Raw genomic sequence first — 25,478 nt, forward strand, 5'->3', positions numbered from 1 at the left:
TAATAGTTGTCTTCCTCGAAATGATCACTGCACACTCGTCTGTTGTCAAACTGTCGTTTTTTCCAGTCCCACAAGATGTATGTTTCCGATGTTTTTAATCCACTGATCGCGCCTGTGTTAAAATCGATTATACCGTTTTTATTAAAAACGAATATCCCTGTCTCGATATTTTAAAAAATTTTAAAATTTTAAAATTCCTATTTCTCATAAGGAAATATGTGCGCAAAAGTTATTAGTATCATCATGTACATGATGAAACAATCACAACGTTGCACTTTCATCAGAAATATTTATTATACCACTGGTAGAAACAATAAAGAAAAAACGTATCGGGAGTCATCCGTGGGAAATCTGTGAAACGATTTTGAAGGTGATTTTTGTTTCGAATTACAACAGTCTATAAAGGAACACTGGATACGGGGTGAAGGCATTTTTCGTTCTCATAAACATAAAAAAAACTGTTAATTTATCCGTCACTGGACAAAATATTTTACAACACCGGATTAAAACACTATTACTGCGTTCATCAGCCAATTTCAAAATCTCTTGACTGCGTCCGCCCTGATAGTGACACACGAGCAATTTTTTTTTACAAACAAGGATCCTGCATAAACTTGTCAAAACAATAATAAAACGAGATTAAGCAGAGTGTGCTCCCGGCTATTGGTCGAAATATGCGCGCGGGATTTAAGCGAACCAGTAGTAGGCAATAATTCAAAATTATTTTGGACCCAATGAGAGCTTTACTTCGGTAACACAAATAATATTAAAAGGTACAATTGTTTAAAAAAATTTTTTTTATTATACTGTACGTACAATAATTGTAAATAAATATGAATAAATTATAAATAGATAAAAATCCTTAAACAAACATTAAAATTTTTGGAAACATTAAAAACAATTTCAACTTTGATAAAACCAGCTTCAAACGGTCCGAATGATGTTTACGAATTTCGAGCGGATGCATTTGTTGTATGTAAAATTTATAGAAATATGAGAATTATCATTGATAATGCTACCTACATTTTCGAAAAAATAGACTACCTATTGTTCTCACCAGTACTATGTTGTCATCACAATGAATAATAAAAAATTATAATATGTACTAATAGATAGCCAATGTCGGGATCGTTATTGTAAATACAATTTAAAAATATAATTGGTATTCTCTTTACCGTGCTACCTTCACGATAATGTATAATAGTATACTTATGAATATGTACATGTACACGTCGGATGGACCATTGACCAATTAATAATCAGGAAAACACACATTGGTACTAAAAAATTAAATCATGTACAAACTTAATATGTACATACTATATATTTCACATAACTAGGAATAATATGCGCAGAATTTCTCATTATACCATTTGAAATTTGAAATTCCCGCATGATTCTCATTTATTCAGAGCGCTCAGCCACCAGCGCCTCTACGTGGCTGGGTACCAGAACTACTATCTTGGTACCCAACGAACTCTTCGCCACTTTTTAACACAGAAGTGGGCTTCTACAAGCGTCTATTTTCGTTCGCAGGTCCTACGCAGGCAGCTCAGGCACCTGTCCAGGACCTACTTAGAGATTAAACTCAATTTCTGTTCGGGATCCTGCACGCTCCATAGATATATAAGAAAAATTGACTGCTCGTTCTTGTGTACGGCGCTAAAGCACAGGTAGAAGGAGACACAACATTGAACGTGGCTCTCTGTCTCTCTTGCACGCTCTCACTGTCGGCAATGTGCGACAGAGATAGATATCCACGTTCATTGTTGTGTCTTCTTCTACTTGCGCTTGAGCGCGGTGCATAAGAACGAGTACTCTATTTCTCTTAGATGTCTATCGCACGCTCTATTGCGCTCGATGTGACTGCAACCTTATACGGATAATTCTATCCTGCACGATTTATTGTGACTGCAGCCTTAGTCTATAAATGTAGCAGTAAAAGTGTTTCGCTGATTCTGCTTCTCATTCTTTTCGAATGTACGCAGCTCTTGATAATGAGAATTTTAAACAATTGTTATGGTTGTATTAAAAAAATCGTAGGTTAGTAATTGTATAATTTTTCCATGAAGTTACAAATTTTATTTTTATTCTCAATTTATTTCATTAATTATAACAGTTCTCTAGTCATAAGAGCCAATGGTTATTGAAGGCATATGTTCCACTTAAAACATTGTTTTCAGTTAAATAGATTATACTTACAATTGGATTAAGCATATTATTGGTGATGCACTAATTGAAAAATTTTATTGGAACTCAATTAATACTAAGGTTTCTGTGCTTAATAAGTTTAGTTAAATACGTACCATTCGTTAGTAATAGTTATTTTGCTGTTGCTTTTCAGCATGCCTTTTTTTAAAGCTATAAGTGTTGCTGTCATTTGTTCGAGTAATATGAATAGAAGTATGGAGGCTCACGCTTACCTTAGGTGACACTTTAAACCTCATAGTATGAGAACTTTCACACATTTCAACATTAAACTGAATGTTATTATTTTTCACACTACTTGCAGCAAAGAAGGTTTTAATGTTAAATCCTTCGGAACCGGTGATAAAGTAAAATTACCCGGTAATGCTCCTGATCGTCCTAATATTTATGACTTTGACACAACATATGAAGAAATTTATAATGATTTACTGAACAAAGATAAACAGTAGTATCCTATTTTATAATTCTTATCTGGTTACAAGTCCCTAATACATCAATATTTTCGATTGTTCCTTGACATTATTAATTAGTTATACACAAAATGGTCTTCTACATATGTTAGACCGTAACCGCAGAATAAAATTAAAACCTGAAAGATTTCAAGAATCAAAAGACAAATTTGATATATTGATAACCTGTGAAGAGCGAGTGTATGATCAAGTAATAGAATCCATGGAATCTAAGGTTCAAAAAGATAACCGACCTGCTCATTTGATAAATATTGACATTCAAGATAATCATGAAGAAGCTACTGTAGGGTCTTTTCTTATTTGCGAATTAGTTACAGTGGTAAGAGAGATTGTATTTTGTAATCTTATTATGAACTGTTGTGTGATATTAAATAAATTTCATTTCAGCTATCCAAAAGTGACGATCTTGATAATGATATTGACGAACTACTTCATGAATTTGAGTCCAAATTCGATAAATCGATGTTACATACAGTTCTTTTTTATTAAAGTATATAGTTTTTATTAATAATTCGTTATGCAATGGAGAACATATTTACCTACAGTCATAGAGCCTTAGAACAACTTAGTTTTTTTTTCATTATTTACATTTTTTAACAACAATTACATTTATGAGAATTCTGTTTCATCGCAAGTGATTGAGCCAATAAAAAGAATATAATCATCGCATGTATGAGGTTAAACGTTATATTCCATCAGTGATCCAGAAAAAGTGATCAAAATATACTTTGATATAACCTTAGAGCATATACTACTGGAGTCAGCATGCAAGCAGCTGAGAGCGTATGACACGGCGACCGAGTGTATAAGTACAGAGATGAGAAGAGAGATTGCTAACGCCAATGCTACGCAGCGTTGGGTTAGGCGGATTCAATATCGGAACTTTTTCCCTAGATCGTATATATAGCTGTACGATCTAGGGAGAATGTTCCGTCGAGCAGACAGCACAGCAGTGAAGGGGCATTGCCAAAGACACGCGGAAATTCAAAATTGTAATATTAATAACACAAGTGCCTATCACCCAATGACCCGGGGCGCTTACTGGCCACTCTGTTAAATAAATAACTTTTAATAACACAAGCGCCTATCACCCAATGACCCGGGGCGCTAACTGGCAACTCAGTTAAATGAATAATTATTAATAAATAACACAAGCGCCTATCACCCAATGACCCGGGGCGCTTACTGGCCACTCTGTTAAATAAATAATTATTAATAACACAAGCGCTTATCACCTCATGACCCGGGGCGCTTACTGGCAACTCTGTTGAATTAATAATTTTTAATAAATAACACAAGTGCCTATCACTCAGTAACTTGGAGCGCTTTCTGGCCACTCTGTTAAATAAATAATTATTAATAACACAAGCGCCTATCACCTAATGACCCGGGGCGCTTACTGGCCACTCTTTTAAATAAATAATTATTAAAATAACACAAGCGCCTATCGCCCAATGACCCGGGGCGCTTACTGGCCGCTCGTTTACAAAGTAACGAAATGCGTACGAGACAGTGATGCGTTGTTAATTGCAATAAGAAAGAAAAGCAGGGGGTACACTTACACTTTTGGCTCTGATTAGCTACACATTCGCAGCTCACGTCGGAGATACAGCGGTCTTCGGTAATCTAATAAATAAATTACACATTTATGTATATGTTACCACAACCTACATTTGTCAAGCATAGGCAATAATGTACTTACAGATAATTCTACTTTGTATGGATTTAAGCTGACAGATGTTTGTCTCATAACACAGCAATTGATCAGATGACCGACTCCTTTATTTACATATTCCTGCACGTAGGCAACGTGCCCACTCTCTACTGATTTTTTAGCTTTTTTCAGCGTTTCATTATTTAAAACTATGTTGCAACTTATACTTTTAAAGCCTGTTTGGATAATCATATCCATTTTTAGGGTACTGATGTTTACGCGATAGCAGTATGTACGTCTTATTCAATAAATAATACTTTCTCCTATAAGCGACAGTGCTACGATTTAATCATAGTGGGGTACGGTATTGCGTGATTCTGACACCGAGGGCGGCGCTGCGTGTCATGCACGGAGCAAATAGCTATATATCTGAGCGCACAGCCAAAGCAAGTGACGACATGAGTTTTTCTCTTTTGACTGCAACCGAGTATATGCTATATATATTTAACTTAGTCTTGCTCTCTCGCTCTTGCTTGAATGTTATCTATCAATCTTACATTCGATTAAATCGTGAAACTAAATGCTCATAATTGTATGCACGGAATTTGATATCAAAACATTTTTTTTATTTTTTCCGTACGTTAATATTTAATTTGAAATCTAGTATTATTTTGAAAAAATGTTCAGCTAATTTTTTAAGGATGGCAGTTCAGCTATATAACCACTGGTTAATTATTTTTCCTCATCATAATTGTTATGAACTGTAGGACAAGCCCCGGAGGTTATCGATGAACATATGTGACTTTAAGATCTGCTTCCCTCGAAGTTCTGATAGCTAAGGTAGCAAGGGCTTATGCCACCACTAGTCTTGTTTTGCTATCTGAGGATCAATTCCAACTGTCGGCAAATTTTTTTTTTAACGTGATTTATCATTCTAGTTTATTTCCTTTTTATTTATGTTTTATTGAAATTTATAAATAATATTAAAAAACCCTTTTCTCCCTATACATCGAAATACATTTTTTTAATACTTATTATATTAAATAATTTCATAAACTGATACTTATCGTCAGCATGGCCATTTCGGAATTTTATAATAATAAAATAATTTCTTAGGATATGAGTATAATTCTTACATTTAAAACTCCCAAGAAATTATTAACACAACTTATAATATAAATCATTAACACTTATACATAATTTTCACTAATTTTTAGGTTTTTTTTTTTCTAAGAAATGATTAAGCTGTTCTGATCGATATTTTTATCTATCTATACAATAATCATAATCTTCGAAGGCACAAAAAAACTTACATAAAACTCCCTAAAAATTTATTTTCCGTCTTTTGTTGTAAAAAAATTTTACGTATAGCAGCTATACTTATTGTGTTGATTAAATATGTAATTTCAATGTCAATTACATAATGTTGGTTCCAGACCAAACTTGTAATTAGCGTATGTAAATATCAAAACTTAATACCTTCGAAAATTATGCAACAAAAATCTGAACAGTAATGAAAAACAGATCTTATATATTAAGTTAACTGTTACGTTACTTAAAATTTTTACCTGGTAGTTACAACCACTTGTCACTTACATTATGAATTTCAAAAAAGTAAAAGTTTAAGGCTTGAACATAATTTTCGATAATTTATAAGATCTGTTTTTAAATTGTTAAAATTTATAAGTGTTAATAATTTATACTATAAGTTGTGGTTATAATTTTTTGGGAGTTTTAAATGTAAGAATTATACTCATATCCTAAGGAATTATTTTATTATTATGAAATTCCGAAATGGCCATGCTAACGATAAGTATCAGCTTATAAAATTATTTAATATAATAAGTATTAGAAAAATGTATTTGGATGTATAGGGAGCAAAGGGTTTTTTAATATTATTTATAAATTTCAATAAAACATAAATAAAAAGGAAATAAACTAGAATGATGAATCACGTTATAAAAAAAAATTTGCCGACAGTTGGAATCGATCCTCCGATAGCAAAACAAGACTAGTGGTGGCATAAGCCCTTGCTACCTTAGCTATCGGAACTTCGAGGGAAGCAGATCTTAAAGTCACATATGTTTTTTTTTTTTTTTTTTTTATATCGGGTTACCGCGACAGCCTATTGGCCCAGTCGCCAAGGCCACCCACTCACCACCTATGTGTGGGGGTGTATTGCCACACCCATTAAATCCTCTCTTTTTAATTTATACCATACAAATCATACCATGGGCACAGTGGAAGTATCTCCGGTGTAACACACCTTGTCAGTTAAGCTGACACTCTCTGCACCGGGGGGAAGTGCATCGGGTCAACTCGCCACTGTGTAGCCTGGGTCCGAAGCATCGGATCCAGGCTAATTAGCATCCCCGGAGAAGCCCCATGTTTCAGGGGCCACTCCTCGCCGGTAAGGCCGGCGATCCCTGCCTGGCATCGGGCCGGCTAATCCCTACCTATTAGGCCCTAACACTGTTTCGCATTCACCCAGGCCCGAAGACCTGTGGAGCAAGGAAAAAACCCTGGAATTACTCTGAAGGAAAATTCTACGGAAAAACCCGCCCCGAAACAGCCGGGGTTACATAGGAACTTTTTCCGGTGAAAACAGTTTTTTGAAAAAAATCTGCACTCACCGGGAATCGAACCCACGACCCCTAGAACAGCGTTGTATTAGTAGCAAGCACGCTTACCACTGAGCCAACGCCGCTCCCAAAGTCACATATGTTCATCGATAACCTCCGGGGCTTGTCCTACAGTTCGTAACAATTATGATGAGGAAAAATAATTAACCAGTGGTTATACAGCTGAACTGCCATCCTTACAAAAATTAGCTGAACATTTTTTCAAAATAATACTAGTTTTCAAATCAAGTATTGTCGTATGGAAAAAAAAATGTTTTGATTCAAATTCTGTGCATATAGTTATGAGCATTTAGTTTCACGATTTGATTGAATGTAAGATTTATAGATAACATTCAAGCAAGAGCGAGAGAGCAAGAGTAAGTAAAATATATATAGCATATACTCGGTAGCAGTCAAAAACTCATGTCGTCGCTTGCTTTGGCTGTGCGCTCAGATATACAGCTACAGTCAACATTTCCACTCCTTTCCTCGTAGGCACACATTCGGTATACCCCTTCTACGTGTCGCCAAAATGTGCGCCTATATGCTCATTTCCACGCGAATCCACTTCTCTTCTTGTAGGCGCACGCTCTTCGATACGAGTCTCGCACTCTCGAAAAATGTGCGCCTTAGTTCGACGGCTGGCCGCGGCGGGTCGCCCCGATCAGTGGATAAAAGTTGTCTCACGCCGCAGCATTGGCGTTAGCAATCTCTCTACTCATCTCTGATAGGTACGGTTTCTGATTAGGTACTACCTTTCTCTCTCTTTCTTTCTCTCTCTCTCTCTCTCTCTCTCTCTCTCTGTAGCCGAGCTATGATAGGTTGGCCCTGGCAAATTTCTCTCTATAACCGAATTATGATTAGTCGATCGAGTTCTCGACTTGTAAGGGCCAACCAATCATAGCTCGGCTAGAGAGAGAGGTACTACCCATGATATAAGGTGTGGCGTTGCGCGCCCATTTTGATTTACCAATCAGGAATGCTTTCATCGCGCCGCCATGTCTGTCTGCAAATTTCAAAAGCTTTATAAAGCATATTAACATCAAGAAACTCGTGAAACAATATAAATTTTTTATTTCAAAATTTTCATTCCAGTTGTTTCAGTGACAATACGTATGATTCGTGAATATTTTCACAGAAAAACTGACTAGATAGGTAATCATTCATCAATTGACGTTCAAGTATATTCATACGTATGTCTATATCTATATATGGGTAATTCTTTTACAAACCGAACACCTTTCTGACCGACCCATTTTTTATTTGGCTGAAACTTTTTTTACATGTTCTACATTGAAACAAAGAAGATACCTGTTCGAGGATTTTTTTTTTTCATTTTTTTTTTACGAGTTACAGAGGGTTGAAAATTGAAGATTTTCGTGATTTTCGCCTTGGAGATACATTTTCAAAAATTCATAACTCCGGTTCTTTTAAAGCTACGGAAATTTTTTTTTTTTTATTTTGAAGGTAATAAAGTGAATTTTAAGAATAAAATCAATCCGAAAAAATTTATAAAAAATTTCATATTGTTATAAACAATTTAAATGTTTAAACCAATTTTTAACAACAAAACCCACCACTTAGGGTTTTTTAAATATAACCATCGTATTCTACGTCAAATTTTACATCGAAAATGATTTTTTAATTGATGGAGAAACGATTATTACTATTGCAAAAAAATTAAATAAACTATCGCGATACTTGATGTCATCTTCCCAAGTTGCAAAATACCCGTTTTCGTTTCGATTATTATCTAATATATATTATATGTGGTGTTTAGAAATTGTATATATAATGTAATTATTATTTAATAATTATTTAAATATTATTCAAAACTCAGTTCAAGGTATACATTGGAATAATGATCAAGTTACAATCCATCCATTTTCTATTTACTACAAAGATGACCAAGATGAATTAAAAAATAAAAGTTTTGTTTCCATGTCTGAATGCTTACGTCACGACACTGTTGCTGTACATTTATTTCAAAGACAACTTATAAAATTTATCGAAACAAATTTAAAATGTATAAATAAAATTATATACTTTTCGGACGGGGCGAGTGGACAATATAAAAACAAAAAAAATTTTATTAATTTGACACATCATTTAAAAGATTTCGAAATGGCAGCTGAGTGGCACTTTTTCCCGACATCACACGGTAAAGGACCATGTGACGGATTAGGTGGAACTCTAAAGCGACTTGCTGCTAGAGCAAGTCTTCAAAGAGTTAATAATCCGATACGTACACCAAAAGAATTATTTGACTGGGCTACAGAAGCTTTACCTAGTATAACGTGTTGCTATTCAACCAATGACGAGTACAAAGAAGAGGAAAAACGATAAATTACACGTTTTGAAAAAGCCGTTATGATCAAAGGAACATTAAAGTATCATTGTATGATTCCCATTTCACTTCAAGAATTGGAAGCAAAGCAGTTCTCTTTGAGTGAAAAAAAAAATATCGTAAAAATTTTTAAATGAAAAATTAATTTTACATTTATAGTAAATATTTACACTATTATGATATTAGAATAAAAAAATGTTGACATAGAATGAAACTAATTTGAAATATCAAATACATCTCTTTTGTATGAAATAATATAATTGTTTATTTATTTTTTCCCGATTGCTTATGAAACTTTATTTATTAATAAACAATATTGTTTATTTGAAAATTTTAAACATAATATATATATAAAACATCATATATACCATTGTTTGTGAAATGATTCAGAGAACAACGGTATACAATGAGAATATCATATGTAATTTGCAACTTGGGAAGATGACATCAAGTATCGCGATAGTTTATTTAATTTTTTTGCAATAGTAATAATCGTTTCTCCATCAATTAAAAAATCATTTTCGATGTAAAATTTGACGTAGAATACGATGGTTATATTTAAAAAACCCTAAGTGGTGGGTTTTGTTGTTAAAAATTGGTTTAAACATTTAAATTGTTTATAACAATATGAAATTTTTTATAAATTTTTTCGGATTGATTTTATTCTTAAAATTCACTTTATTACCTTCAAAATAAAAAAAAAAAAATTTCCGTAGCTTTAAAAGAACCGGAGTTATGAATTTTTGAAAATGTATCTCCAAGGCGAAAATCACGAAAATCTTCAATTTTCAACCCTCTGTAACTCGTAAAAAAAAAATAAAAAAAAAAAATCCTCGAACAGGTATCTTCTTTGTTTCAATGTAGAACATGTAAAAAAAGTTTCAGCCAAATCAAAAATGGGTCGGTCATTTTTTGCTCGATTTCGTACGGTTTGTAAAAGAATTACCCATATATGTCTCACTTCGAGGTGGATGCGGGGGATAGATTTTAGTTTCAACTTTGGCCACTTCTTTTCATTGCACAGGCTCTTCGGCGGTGTAAGTCACATCTCCCTCAAATATGGCGTCGTGATAGAAGGCGCAGAACGGCACAAAAATGAGACCTCGGAACGCCACACCTTATATTCTTGCATCATGGTAGCACCTAAACTCGGTTACCTAAAGTCGTTATATAGGATCCGCTATGTTCACACTAACCTCAGCGCCGCAAGTGGCCAAGAGACGAAACGCTATTGGCAGGAGAAACACACAGCTAATCACTGTGTAGAATGCATTGTGATAGTAGTATTTTTATTATTTATATTAAAAGTAATTAACATTGCGCAATAATGAATCCAGAAAATGATTATGTCGAATTCGATTAAATAGTGAAATATGTTGACGATGGTGTTAGGCCGTATGAAGAAGGTCAGCAAGTGTATAAAGCAGGGCATATAATTTACTGCGGTATCAGTAAAGAAGCTCCTGATGGTTTGATTAAGTTTTTTGCGTTATGCTTACAAACATCTGCACTTCACGATACTTACTCCACTCGAATAACAAATTAAAGTGGTCATTTTGTATAAATGCTCATGCACTTTAAGAAAATGCAAACACTGTGTGGCTGTATTAATCATCATCATACTGAAGTTCGAAACGTTCCGAGAACAAAATTTGAGAATTTAATTAATCACTTTAAAACGTAGCAAAAATGCTTCAGAACAACTAAAAGTAGCATTAGAGACTACTAATCATATGTATAAGTCGTAAAAAGGATAATTTTCCATAATTTTATCCGAACCCAGAATTATCATGTATGTGCCTATGCTAGCTTTACTACTCCTTCAAACTTCTGGCTTTCGTAACTATAAAACCAAATCAAAAGTTGCGCTCACAATGATACAAATTCTTTATTATTATCTAAACAATAAAAAAAAATTAAAATAACCGGGAAAAATCGACAGGGCGGGTGATTTTCACTTGATTTTCCACTACACGCGTAGTGTAAAATAAACCAAGTTCGCAATTCTTGCCCACGTAACTAAAATTCTAGATCAAAGGCCCCGCTAAAAATAATACAAGTTGCTTGTTATCATATAAACAATTAAAAAAAATTAAAATATTCGGGAAATATCGACAGAGCGGAGGATTTTCACTCGATTTTCCACTACACGCGTAGTGCAAAATCAATTACGTTCGCACTTCTGGCCCTCATAACTTAAAAATCTAAATCAAAGGCCCCGCTAAAAATGATACAAGTTGTTTATTATTATGCAAACAATATATCAAAATTGAAATATCCAGGAAAAATCGACAAGGCGGGTAATTTTCACTCGATTTTCCACTACACGCGTAGTGCAAAATCAACCAAGTTCGCACTTCTGGCTGCCATAACTTTTAATCTAGACCGAAGGCCCTGCTAAAAATTATACAAATTGTTTATTGTTATACAAACAATAAAAGAAAATTAAAATGTCCAGGAAAAATCGACAGGGCGGGTGATTTCCACTCGATTTTTCACTACGCGCGTAGTGCAAAATCAACCAAGTTCGCACTTCAGGCTGCCATAACTCGAAATCTAGATTGAAGGCCCCGCTAAAAATAATACAAATAGTATATTGTTATATAATCAATAAAAGAAACTTAAAATCTCGTTTGATTTCGACCTTAGCGTGTACTGGAAAATCGAGTGAAAATCACCCGCCCTGTCAATTTTTCCCAAATATTAAAATTTGTATGCGAGTGTATACCTATATATTTTCACTACACGCATGAGCCACTAAATGTATATATATATATATATATATATATATATATATATATATATATACACACACACACACATATATATATATATATATATATATATATATATATATATATATATATATATATATATATATATATATACACACACATATATATATATATATATATATATATATATATATATATATATATATATATATATATATATATATATATAGTTATATATATATATATATATATATATATATATATATATATATATATATATATATATATATATATATATATATATAGTTATACACTCACTGTGAGTGCGCGCTAAAACGCCCTGAACATTTATTGCAAAAAACAATGTTACCACTCAACTTCTCGATATTTTCTTTTTTGGAAATTGTAGAGGAAGGTTTACAGTTTATGATTATGTATTGTAACATATGGAAATGAGTTTATTTAACACTTTCGTAAAGCCCTGAAAACCGAAAAAATGCATTTTTTGAACCTTAAGGAATTTTTTACTCGAAAACTGTGAGGTTCAGGTATATACATTCCGATTGATTTTTTGTTCTAAATGGGCCAAAGAATCTGAGAAAATTTTTTTTGGGTGGAAAAAACATCATTGACGAAATTGTTTGCCAAAAAGATTGTTTAAACAACAACTTACCACATTCTTGAGAGGCAAGACAAACTTTCAGGTACATTACTACATTGTGAACAAGAAAGCACAAAAAAATTGGGTACCAATAATTTTTCCCGGTTCATCACTGTTTGAGCCTGGTCTATAAGGCTGCCAGTCACAATAGAGTAATAGTAACAAGCGACTGTGTTAAGTGTATTGCGCTGCAGGATAGACCTATTGCGCGGTGCAATAGACTTAACACAGTCACTTGTAGGGAGAATGCTATCCTGGATACTTTATTGCGCTCCATGTGACTGCAGATTGCGCTCCATGTGACTGCAGCCTAAGGCTATAACTAATAAATAAAGCGCACTATATTTATACTAGCGGCCCCACCGGCTCGGCTTCGCCCAAGACTCACTGAATTAAACACCCTAGTGTGTTGACATGTTATGTAAAACGTTTTGAGGTAAAAATTTTTTACGCCAAATTGCTTGAGCTAAACGTATGTTCCAGTATTGCTTTCTGACAAATTACCGGAAACTATCATGTTTTATAATATCGTATGTCATGTTTAAGTTGCCGAAAAGTTGCCGGAAAACAATATTGATACATATGTGTATGTATATCCCAAGTCAAGCCGTCAACATTGGCGCTCTGCCGCTCTGGTCAACGCGCGACTTGGCTCTGGCGTTGGCGTGGCCATAATTGGCTTGACCAGTGCTAAGCCACGGCCGAATTTCGTTTGCCAATGATATTTAATAGGTATATATGCAATATAATTCATTCAACACACATATTACATAGATGTATATATTGTAAAGGGAAGGGCTTTAAAGCCTGTGTTATTGTATTTTTGTATGAAATTCTTAAATGTTGGTTTACACAACTTCATAATGGTGACTCCATTAGGTATTAAGCGTAAAAATATTTATAGCTTTTTTTTAAGAGTAAAAAAAGTTAATCGGTTTGTTTACATTATGTTATAGGGGTATGTTTTGAAAAATCGATCATAAATTATAAATGATTATATCTAGATGTTGTTCAAAGCGTCATTTTGGGGTGGGCATCTTTGAATTGTGAGGGTATGTTGGGTACGAGAGGGGTCGCTTTCCAGTGAGTCAAGAAGATCCTTCCAGCCGAATAACGATGATGATATATCGCACCCGATGCTGTGGGAGTGGTAGGATCGTCGTTTCCTCCAATGTACGGATCGCCGTAAATGTGTGCGAGCTGTGCAGTGATTCTTAGAGACCAGGAAGGTCTAGTCGCCAGGTTGGTTGTGATATGTATATATATATATATGTATAGTTATGATAATTTTGTAAATATATTACAGAAGTAATACCTACCACATAGAATTCTGTCATCTTTTTTTCAGGTGGGAGGTAACGTGACAGTGTTATTAATTCTGATTTAGCGTTAAATTAGCGTTTATTCATCATAAACTGCACAGTATTGAAGTTTTTTGAAGCTATAAAAAATAAATGAGAATATTATTTGAAGTTCTTATATAATAAAAGCATTATATTAAAATCATTTACTAATGTTGACTTGAATGAATGCTTTTTTAATGCTCAATCACTACATAGGTTGCGTTCAAATAAATTATATTCGCATCCCAATCGCACCCGAATCGTAGCCACATGATGCCTCTGTCGGTAGCGTGTCTGCCTACAGATCTTGATGGCCGGGGTTCAAATCCCACTCTGGACCAGAATTTTCATTAGTAAATGAGATTTTTTTCTGGATAGGATTTCAGCTTTCCAATAAACCTACCATTCTTATTTACCATTACTCACCTACTGTAAATTAATCAACGTATGACTAAGTACACTTTATAGTGTAAAAATAGCCATGTCTGAGCCCCTTAGATGCTGAATTAGAAAAAAAAGTATCCGAATCGTTTTTTCGACTCTTACGCTGGCATATGATTGTAATATATAGAGCAACGATTTAATATATGACTCGTTCTAGCATTGATATTTTCGGTGGAGTACGGGTCACGCAAGGCATATTGTTGGATGATTTTTCTCTATTGGCTGTAAGGATGAAGGTCAGCAGTGCTCCAGCGAAATTTTTCCAAGACCTGAACGTGTCGTTAGCAGATTGCCCAGACAAAAATTTATAGCTGTAAATATAGCTATTACAAACAGCTGTTTTGACAACTGTACATACAGCTATAACTACCTATATTATAACTATAATCAGTTGTATGAAGAAGGTCTACGTAAACGTTTATTTACAGGTATAATTTTAGGTTTAAATTATAGTTACTAACTACTAGTGCTATCATCCGTGGAGATAGAAAAAAAAAACAAAAATCTTTAACAATATTCTGAGCTTCTTAAAAACTGTCCAAAAATACTTCAGTTTTTATGTTATCATACGGATGATAGCACTAGTAATGTCTGATAAACCTTAAAAAAATCCGATTTTAAACCAACTTTTATGTAAAATCTGAGCAAAATTTAAGTACACTCGAGGCACTTTATATTTATTGGAATGATGAAAAATTGCCTGTAAAGTGACAGTACGTCTCTTGTATTATAGGTTATAGGACATCATTGACCGTATTTAGACCAATCGTTCTGCCAAATATAAAGTGCCTCAAGTGTACACCTTATTCATACACCTGGTTATAGCTATAATATAGGTAGTTATCCCACACGGCAAAAACTATACAAAATGAATTCATTTAGAGCTAAGGTAAATTTAATGAATTCATCTGAATTCCGTAATGTGAACGGAAAATAAATTGATTATAAATTTATAAACTCAACTAGTTATGTCCTAATAGTAAAGTTCTTAAAGAATGCAGAAAGTATTTTCTAAATTAAAGAAAAATATTAAAATATGTGGGAAAAAATTCAGTGATTGAGTTTCGAATTCTGGCTTACCGAGTAACAGCTTTTAGCTCTACCATTAAGCTACACATAACTTCGACTGTAGAAGCAATCCTGTCGTACTTAACATGGAGTTGAATTAATTTTATCTTGTTTCGCGTAATACTTAATAACAAACCATATTTTCTTCATTATAATCTAGATTTTTTCAAAGTAATATTTGAATAGATAATTTGGATAATCTCTATAATGAACTGTAATTGAATTCAGTGCACTTTTAACTTGATATTTCGAGATTTTACACTTTAAAGTTTTATTTTAGATTTATTTCTATCTGTGGTCTTTTACAATATTCATTTCACATGAAACATTTTAATTATTATTCTTTTTTGTAGGATTTTGACTTTTTTTCAATTATCATGTTTAACTGGAGATTTATGAAACGTGTCAATTGAAGTTGTTCCATTTTTTTTTAATATTTAAGTTGTTTTATCTATTTTAATTATAATTTTTATTTAAATGGTTTTTACAATTTTTTGTTTTGAAATTATTATACATATTGTAATTTTAAATGCAATGATGAGGTTTAAAGACTTTTTCAGTTTAAAAACTGAGTTCTGTGAATGCATGGTGTTAGTAATAGGAGCATGTTGACTATTCCCAAAAATATTCATTACTTAATTGTTATTTATATTTATATTATTTACAAACCCTACTAGGGTTGGTAAGGAAGAACGGGTTTACAAATCGACTACCTGTACTTTTTTTACAATTCTTTTGACTTCAACTTACTCTAATTACTTCTATTATCAAGTTATTTTATTTTTATTTTAATTTTTGGTTTCGTAGACCATGTCTAACCTTAATCTATCTTTTGACTGTCACTAGTCACAAATTGTTCTCTTTACCTATACTTGTACTTTACTTTACTTTATTTTATCTATTCTCACTTTAATTTACTCTAATCTCGTCTTAACACCGATACAAAAACTCAGATGTTCCAAAATTAAAATTCACAAACAAAATTAAAAGAAATTTCAAAAATTCAGAAATTCAGAAAATCGTAACGATTTCAAATACTTAAAATATTCAAAATTAAATAATTCAAAACTTACAGCTAAATTACTGTTAATTATCACAAAAATTCCAAGCTTACATAGCACTTATTTAGGCACTTATTAAAATGATCAAAAAATTTTCTCTCAGTCCATTATATCCTAACTAAATTCTGTTAACACTTTTTCACTAGCCTCTGCATGGCTGATCACTGACTTAAACACTACTGACTACCACTTCTTCCTCACGTCCTTAGCCACTTCCCACCACTTCAGACTTCACTTCCACTCTCCTCTGTCGTGTATGTCTCTGCTCCCTTTAGGACACCTCTCATCACTGGCCCTATATTGTCCTGTTCAGCCTGTTGCCACTGCCCTCATTTCTGTCCTCTCTTTTCGCTCCTTGCCTTCCCTGCTCCTCTCTCCTTGGGCGAGCCTCTTCCGTTTGACTCCCAGTTATACCTTCGAGCTTTCCTTTTGCACTTCTCGCTTCTTGCTTCTTCACTATCTCCTTGATATCTCTCTCCACATCCCATGCCCAGGTCTCCCAGAGTTTCTCTCCCTCCTCGAGCCGTTCTAACCTTTCTTTAATTCCTGACAGCTTCTTGTTTATTTCCACTACATCCGTCTCTCTCTTTTTCTCCAATCTCTGCAGCCTTTCCTCGACGATCTTCCTCTCCCTTTTTCTCTCTTTTCCTATGTTCGCAGCAAATGTTGACTCGAAACAGCTCTCTTTCTACCTCTCTCATCCACTCGCCTAGATCGCATTTCTCATCTATCTCCAGCATCTCCTTCTTTCTTTCTCTTTCCCAGCTTGCTTGCCCGTCCATCCTTTCTTGTCTACTTTACTCTCGTTCTGCACACTTGCTTGACCTGTTACTCTGAGGTTCTCTTACCACGTGCTTATGCTGGTCGGCCTGTGACTTCTTCCCGCTCTCTTTTCCTTTCTACATAGGTCTGTTCCGCTCTGCTTCTTGCTGTACTGAATCACTGCTCTTTTCTTCACCCCTGTGGTTGGAATCGCCCTCCTTACTTTCCTCACTGGGCTAAACTTTCTTATCCTGCGTAGTATTCCCTAGCGCCTGTCTTCTCCTCCTCTCTATCTCTTTAAGAATCAGAAGGCCTCTTCCCTTCTCATCTAGTGCTTCTTTGGCTGTATAGCTAGACTTGTATTTTTCACAATACTGTACTACGTACTGTATTGACTCTGCCTCCTTGTTACATAGCCTGCATTGTTATTCTCTCTCTCCCATCCAGTGCTGTCTGTTTTTTACCTCATTACCACATCGAAACCTTGCAATCATTATTTTATCCTTTGCCTCTAGGTGCGACCTTGCATACTCGGGCATGTCTTTTGATTTTGATTAGTAACTCTTTATAGAATGTATTGTATCTCGACTCCTCTATCTTTTTCCTCCTCTGTATCTTTTCTTCAGCTTCGAGGTTTCTTTCTACCTGTATGCACAGTCTGCCTTCTCTTCTAAGCTCTTCTACATCTTCGTTGCCTTTTAGAGTCCTCTCCAGCGTTTCTCTCCTCAGTTTTGCCCAGTATCCTGCTTGCGTGTGTGACCCTACTCTCTCCTTCTCTTTGATGCACTCTTTTACTAGTTGTTTTTCTGAATTTCTCGCTTTCTCTACGCACCTTACTGCTCTCACTGTTGCTTTGCCTCTACAGCTCCTTTATTTTGTCTCCTCCTGTAATTTGTAATTGGGCGTGTTCCTATCCAACCTTGAAATCCACTTTGCATATTTCCTTCTGGGCCCCTCCATACCGTCTTCCTCTTTGTAGCCCCATATCTCTGCTCCAAATAGTTCTATACTCTCTACCAATGCATCATACATCCTGTATCTTCTTCCTAGGTCTTCTCTGAAGATTCTCTCTCCAATGCTCCAGGTCTTTTTTATAGCTACCATTGCCTTTTTCTTTCTCTCTCTCAGATGTTTGACTGCCTTGACATTCTTTTGTAAGACATAGCCTAAGTATTTAAATTCTCCCACTTCCTCTATCCGTTCATCATTCCACTTCCATATTCTACTTGCTTTTCTCTTGGATTTCTCAAACACCATTATTTTTGTCTTTTCAACGCTTACTGTTAGGGCCTTATTCATTGTATATATTCTGAACTGCTTTAGCATATCTCTCATGCTCTCCTCGTCTTCTGCCAGTAGCACTATGTCATCTGCGTATATTATTGTTCTAACCTTTTTCTTACCTATGACTATACCTCCTACTCAGCGTTGGGCTCATTGGGCATCCTTGTCTAACACCCTTTACTGTCCAGAACTCTTCTGAGATCTCGTTTCCCACTTTAACTTTGCAGCATGTTTCTTTATATATTTCCAGAACTCTCTTGTTCAGCACCTTGTTGTTGCTTAATCTTTCTAGACTTTCTTTTAATTTGCTCCTGTTTAGGCTATCAGACGCTTCTTTTAAGTCTGCAAAGCAGGCGTACATCTTGCTTCCTTTCTTGCTTAGTCTCACGTCTGCTGCGTGGTTGAGTATGTAAGTCGAATCTGTCACTCCTCTTCCTTTCCTAAAGCCAAACTGGCTCTCTTGCAGCTTATGATCTACTTCTTTTATCGACCTGTCATTAAGCAGCCCTGCGTATATTTTGTAGGCTGTTTCTAGCAGCGTGATCCCTCTGTAGCTTTCTACTCTCTCTTTCTCCCCTTTCTTAAATATCGGGAATATGAGACCTGTCTTCCATCGTGTCGGTATTTTTCCTTCCTTCCATATGTTTTGTAACAACTCAAAGAAAGCCTCCCCTATTGACACTGGCATCTTGCTCCACACCTCATTTTCTGTCTCGTCTTCCCCTGGTGCCTTTCTATTCTTCAAGTTCCTTATCGTCTTAATTACTTCTTCCCTCGTAAATGGTTCCTCTGTCGCAGGCCCTCCAATTCCTGTTTCTCCCTCATATGCTAGTTTCTCTGTCGTTCTTCTCTCTTTGCCTCCCAACCTTCTGGCAAAGTGTACCTTCCAAGTATTTAAATCGATCTCTCTGCATACCTCCTGTCTCTCTCTTCTGTATTTGTTTATGTACTGCCATGCCTCCTTTTCTGTCTTTATCTATCTGATCTTGTTCAACTCTTCGGCCTTATATATTTATTTCTTTTCTGCGCACCAACTCCTATATTCTCTCTTTGATGTCCTGTATTCTTTTTGGTTCAGCTCACCTTTTCTCAAGTCCCTCAAGGTTTTTCTCAGCATTCTTTTCTGTTGGTCCCACTCTTTGCCACGTCATGGCCTTTTCCCTAATGCCACCTGTTTCACCACCCTCTCTACTTTGGGTATGGCTTGTTCAACCTTGTCCAATATTTCTTGCATCCTTTTGTCATTGTTACTTTCTTGTGCCTTCCAGTTTTCACACTTACCACCAAACTTATTTTCCTTACCTCGTATAACATGCCACCGCTCGCTCTCCCTTTCTTATGCTCTCTGACTGCTTCTGTATGCCACCATTCAAAGTTCCTGCTTAGCTTGCTCTTCAGTTTGCTCCACTCTTTTGCTTCCGTCCAAGTTTCTGTTAGCCCCACCATGTGAAACTCCTCTATATATCTCCAAAAATCATTGTCTTTATTTGCTAAGCCAGCCACATTCCAGAAATACACCCTGACCCTTCTCCCTTCTCCTCCCTCTCCCCCTATTTCCTATGTTCTCTTCTCTGACTCTCTTTCTTCTACTCTCAGACAACTGGCTCCTTCATCCCATCTGAACCATTTGTCTCCTAAACAGCACTTCATGAAATCGACCTTTGTCTTGAGACCTTCGTCTCTCTTCTCTCTTGCTACATCTCTTATGTGTTTCTGGATCTCTCTCTCTCTCTCTTTCTGTTAGATCATCGTCTATGTATACTCCTTTGTCTAGATTCCTCTTGCTCTTCATGATTTCTATTTTGTCTTCCATGCTGTTCAGTTTCACTAGGACTCTGTCTCCTGTCTTCTGACCTTTTCTACGCCTGAGTATAAACGCTGTTTGGACTACCATCTTGCGCCTCACCGTGCGATCTAAGAAGTCACCCACTTCTTCTGTCAAATTCTCCTCCTCAAACTGCTGTCCCTTAATGATGACATTCAACTTCTTCTTCTCTCTCTCTCTCTCTCTCTCTCTCTCTTTCTTGTCGCTCTCTATCTCTAATGTCCTAATTCTTTTCACCAACTCTCCTTTCTCTGCCCTCCACTCTTTTTCTCTTTCTCCCATGCTTCTTCCTTCTCCCTCCATTCTACTCTGATCCCTTCTAGTGTGTCATCTAATTTCTGCGTCATCGTCCTTTCTAACTTTTCCAATCTTTCTCCAATGCTCCTCTCTAGTCTCTCCACCTAGCGTGGTTGTGACTCCTCCTCCAGACTTTTCTCATGCTCCTTCTCTTTGTCTTTCTTTGTCTTGCTGAAACCTGCCTCGAGAATCGTCTGTTGCGCCGCTGGTGTTTTAACAATCGTCGCGGTCTTGCTGAGCACGTTGCCTGCACGTGTGTTAGTCGTGCTCCTTGTGTTCTTCTCGTCGTCTTTCATGTCTGCTGTGGAGAAACCTAACCTCTTTATTGTAGGTTAACTCGTTCTGTGACTTCGAGTCTCTTCATTCTGATATCTTTCCTGTTGTTGTGCCTCCTGCTTCTCTCTTACTCGTATTTTATGTTGGTCCTTTTTCCCTTATGTCCTAGACCTTTTGTTCTGCGGTTCTTGTTATTATCTTGTGTACAATTGCTCCGCAGCTTGTACTCACGTGCGTCTCCTACCAGTGCTAAACCCGAACTCAAAAATATTTGTTATTAATAATATGATTTTATTTATGTCCATATAAAAAATCATTTATTGTTTTTTATTAAATAAAGTTAATAATAAAAAAAAAAATGTATTAGATTGATACATTTTTCTTTTCCATATCGTACATCAAAGTAGCCTAAGTCAAAAAGTGCCAGTAATACCCACATTTACTCTAATGTCAGGACCCAGACGGCAAAAACTATCCGAAATAAATTAATTTAGTACTAAGGTAAATTTAATGAATATATCTAAATTCCTTTATATGAACAGAAAATAAATTTATTATGAATTCAAACTCAACAAGTTATGTCCTAATAATAGAGTTCGTAAAGAACTCATAAACTATTCTCTAAATTAAAGAAAAATATTAAAATATGTGGAAAAAAATGCAGTGATTGAGTCTGGAACTTTTTTTTTTTTTTAAATGTTTCTTTATTAGCCTGAAAACTGATACAATATAAGGTACATCTTAGTTGGCGCAAATGAAACTACTAACAAAAGCCAAACAATATTACACAGTGGGGAATCAAATACATGTTCAATGAAAAGAAAAGCTTGTATTTGGAATTTAACTTATAAATGTTTTACAAACAATTATCAGCAAAAGGTCGCTTTTACTTTACAATTGACAATGACATATCGTCGGGTGAGTCATGAAATAGCTGTGTTACAGTAGGTTAAAAAAGTAATTTTAGAAAAAAAAAACCTGTAAAAAGAGCAAAATCAATTGCAATGAATTTGGGAGTATTTGTACAAGGGAGGCGGAAGTATGTGAGGAGGAGGATGCAATAGATTATAGATAAATTGTTTTATAATGACTGTAATTTGGTAAAATAGTCCCAACAGCGAGGGTATGTAGCAGCGATAGGTAAGTTTACTTTTTCTAATTTCGTCAATGAATTTTCTATCCTCGGCGAGCCACCAGTATTTTATTTTTAATCTGTGGAAGTTGTTTAGTTCTCTACTCGGGATTGTTGTAGAGTACTTAAGTTTGAGATCTTTTGGACTAGCTATGACGCTGACAGTAAGCTCAATCCACATTAATGTGGAAATACATATACGTGGTATACCCTACTGAAGAAGATAATGTAATTTCTCCTGGAAAACTAAATAGAAAAACACGTCTAATGCCATGTGAAAAATCATGTGTAATGTCATGTGGAATACCATGTAGGTTTTTGGTATGTAAATAATTTGTGTCATGCCACATTGCATTCCACATTAGTTTACATGAGGCATTCCACATCTCTTTACACATGGTATTATAGAAAAAATTGGAAAAAAAATAAAGTAAATGTGGTATTATTTATTTACTCGATGATTGGTTACGTTAAGGATGAAATTGGTGTGGGTAAAGCATATTTATGCGTAATTACCATAAGTTTGGATTGTAAAAAAGCTGTCATCTTATTAGCGCTTACAAGTACAAATATGTGTAATAAAGTATCATTAAATCTTAAATAGAATAAAACATTACAAGTGATACGTATTAGGGATAAGACAAATGTATCTTTTGCCGTTTAATTCTACATAAACACAAATTTGATGTAAGCTTGTTTCAACTGCTATAAATTCTTCACCGATTTATCGAATTAAATAGATAGAGCCGGTTGTCATACTTGATGTATTAACTATTTTGCACATAGTTATTTCTTTGTTCGATTGTTTATCAATCAAAAAGTTAAATATTCTCATACAATTTATTTTAGAAGAAAACATTGAACCTGAAGATAATGGTAAAATCCAAGCAAGGAAAAAAGCAGCTGGAAAATTTTATGAATAGTCGAAGACGGTTAAATCTATCTCTTGAAATTTATGTAAGTGATGAAAGCGAAAGTGATCGTGAAGCAAACGTGACGAAATCATGCATTAGAGGCGTTCAGAGAATAGAATCAAGTAGCGAAGAAAATAATGGTAAAAAATAAATAGGTTTTTAACCCAAAATGTTAATAATAACTAGATTTATTAATAAAACAACAAATCAGGGGGGATAAGTGGGTCATGGGACCCACGGTAAGAACGAAGTTCTTTAAACATGACATGAGTATAAAAACACAATTTCTCAGGTAATAAGGGGGTCGCCAGACCCGTAGGACAAACGAAGCTCTATAAACATTAGTACTGCATTCATGTAGTTCACTAAACAAAAACTTGAAAAACGAATTAAAAAAAACTAAAAAAAATAGTTCAGTACTCACGATGGTTGAACTTCGTGAGAACAATGTGCATAGATACAGTACTCACGAAGTTCAACCATCGTGAGTACTGAACTATTTTTTTTATTATTTTTTTTATTTTTATTTGTTTTTCAAATTTTTGTTTAGTGAACTACATGAATGCAGTACTAACGTTTATAGAGCTTCGTTCGTCTTACGGGTCTGGCGACCCCCTTATTACCTGAGAAATTGTGTTTTTATACTCATGTCATCTTTAAAGAACTTCGTTCTTACCGTGGGTCCCATGACCCACTTATCCCCCCTGGTTTGTTGTTTTAATTCCCTTTATATTTAATTCTTTTATTCATTTTTTTGTTTTTATTTCTTGTTTAATTTTATTTTATTTAATTTTTTTTTTTTCATTTCTTTTTGTTTCATATTTAATTTCATTACTTGTTTTTTTTTCATTCTTTAGTATTTCCTTTATTTTATTTATTTGTTTATTTTTCTATTTAATCTTATATTTTTCATACCCTTCTTTTGTTTTTGTCGTTTCTCGTTTTTTTCATATTTCATTTCATTTCATTTTATTATTTTTTAATATTACATTTCTTAATTTATTAATTTATTTATTTTTTTTTTTTTGAGATGTATTATTTAGAAAACAAATATATAATTTATCGCGAATTAAATGTATTATCAGTGAATGCATATAAAAATGGAATATTATAGTTACGAACCACACGATAAGTACAAGAAACCGAGTTTCTATAGTCGGCAGCGCTTGTAGCAGAGTGGGTAAGGTACTGGACTCATTTGCAGGAGGTCGAGGGTTCAAATCTCTTTATTGGAAAGTGTTTTGGAAGAGAAGAGTAACACGGTACGGTTGGCAGAAATACATATATAGTGGGGGGAGGGGAAGTGTGTAGAGAACAGTAGGTGAGGGGTAAGGGGTAAGGGGGGAAACTTGAGAGGAAGAGACTTCCGTTTCAAAAAAAAAAATCTGTAGGTTTTAAAATTCCAGCCCCCCGAGTACGCGACATAAAGAACTTCGTTCTAATATTTAAAAACTTTTATCGGTGGCCCACATAATAATAACATAGATAATGTTGAAAATGGTGACCAAGATATACCAACTAGAAGCTCTCACAATTCTTGAGTAGTGCGTCGTAACACTGACGAAAGTAGCCTAAACCAACATATACTGCAAAGCCCATCTCATAATCATAGGAGATATGATGATTCCCCATTTGTTATGAAAAATATAGCTGAAAACGAGCAGCAAAGACAGCCGTCTCCAAATAACGAATGTATTCGACATAACAACAACAGTAATAATGAGCAGTCACTTTAAGTTGGCCATCATACTAGATCTGAGGCAAACGGTAGTAGGCTCAATCATCAGCGTTTGAACCGGACGTCAAACAATAATAATATTTATGGAATACGTAATATGGAAGAGAATAGTAATGACAACCATGTTGGATAAAATAGTACGTGTGCAAAGATTGATATTCGTAGCACATGTAAATTATGAATTTCACATTTTGCCTCTAGCTGTAAACATACATTTACTTAGTATAAACATATGTTATTAAGCAAATACCTTACTAATATTGTAGTAACCTAACAATTGCAGATAATGGAAATCGATATTTACACACTAGTGGTAAAAAAAAAGAACATACAAATTTTTCAGAAAGAGAACAAATAATGTAGACAATATTGACAGTTCTGAAAATGACTATAATATTGATGACGAACGAGTTTTTAACATAAAACCTAAGCCAGAAACGAGGGAAGTTAATGGTCAAGATATGGTTATTGGTTCTACTATAGAGTACGAGGTAATATCTTTGCACAATCTTGTTAACTAATATTAAAATGTATGTTACAGTTACAGTAGCAATACTAATAAAAGTAATGATAATAATAATAGTAATAATAATAATAGTAGTAGTATAGTAGTAGTAGTAGTAGTAGTAGTAGTAGTA

General features: G+C 34.6%; 1 protein-coding gene across 6 annotated transcripts; it reads left to right on the forward strand.

Moving 5' to 3' along the window:
• The first annotated feature begins 1,923 nt into the window (after positions 1-1,923).
• On the forward strand, positions 1,924-3,186 carry Ssu72 (Ssu72 CTD phosphatase). 6 transcript variants are annotated; one of them, XM_014356222.2, is made up of 6 exons: positions 1,924-2,043; positions 2,120-2,271; positions 2,345-2,428; positions 2,513-2,656; positions 2,739-2,997; positions 3,066-3,186. In XM_014356222.2, the coding sequence occupies exons 3-6, from the start codon at positions 2,346-2,348 to the stop codon at positions 3,165-3,167; spliced, it is 588 nt and encodes a 195-aa protein (XP_014211708.2). In that variant the 5' UTR covers positions 1,924-2,043; positions 2,120-2,271; position 2,345; the 3' UTR covers positions 3,168-3,186. The 6 variants fall into 6 exon arrangements, with proteins under 6 accessions (XP_014211708.2, XP_089449903.1, XP_089449904.1 ...); XM_089593777.1 differs by having other exon boundaries at positions 2,128-2,271; XM_089593778.1 differs by having other exon boundaries at positions 2,184-2,271.
• Positions 3,187-25,478: the final 22,292 nt, after the last annotated feature.

This window comes from Copidosoma floridanum, unplaced genomic scaffold (assembly GCF_036245765.1).
Source record: "Copidosoma floridanum isolate Cflo_tuat_1 unplaced genomic scaffold, Cflo_Japanese_pri ptg000020l, whole genome shotgun sequence".
NCBI lineage: Eukaryota > Metazoa > Arthropoda > Insecta > Hymenoptera > Encyrtidae > Copidosoma > Copidosoma floridanum.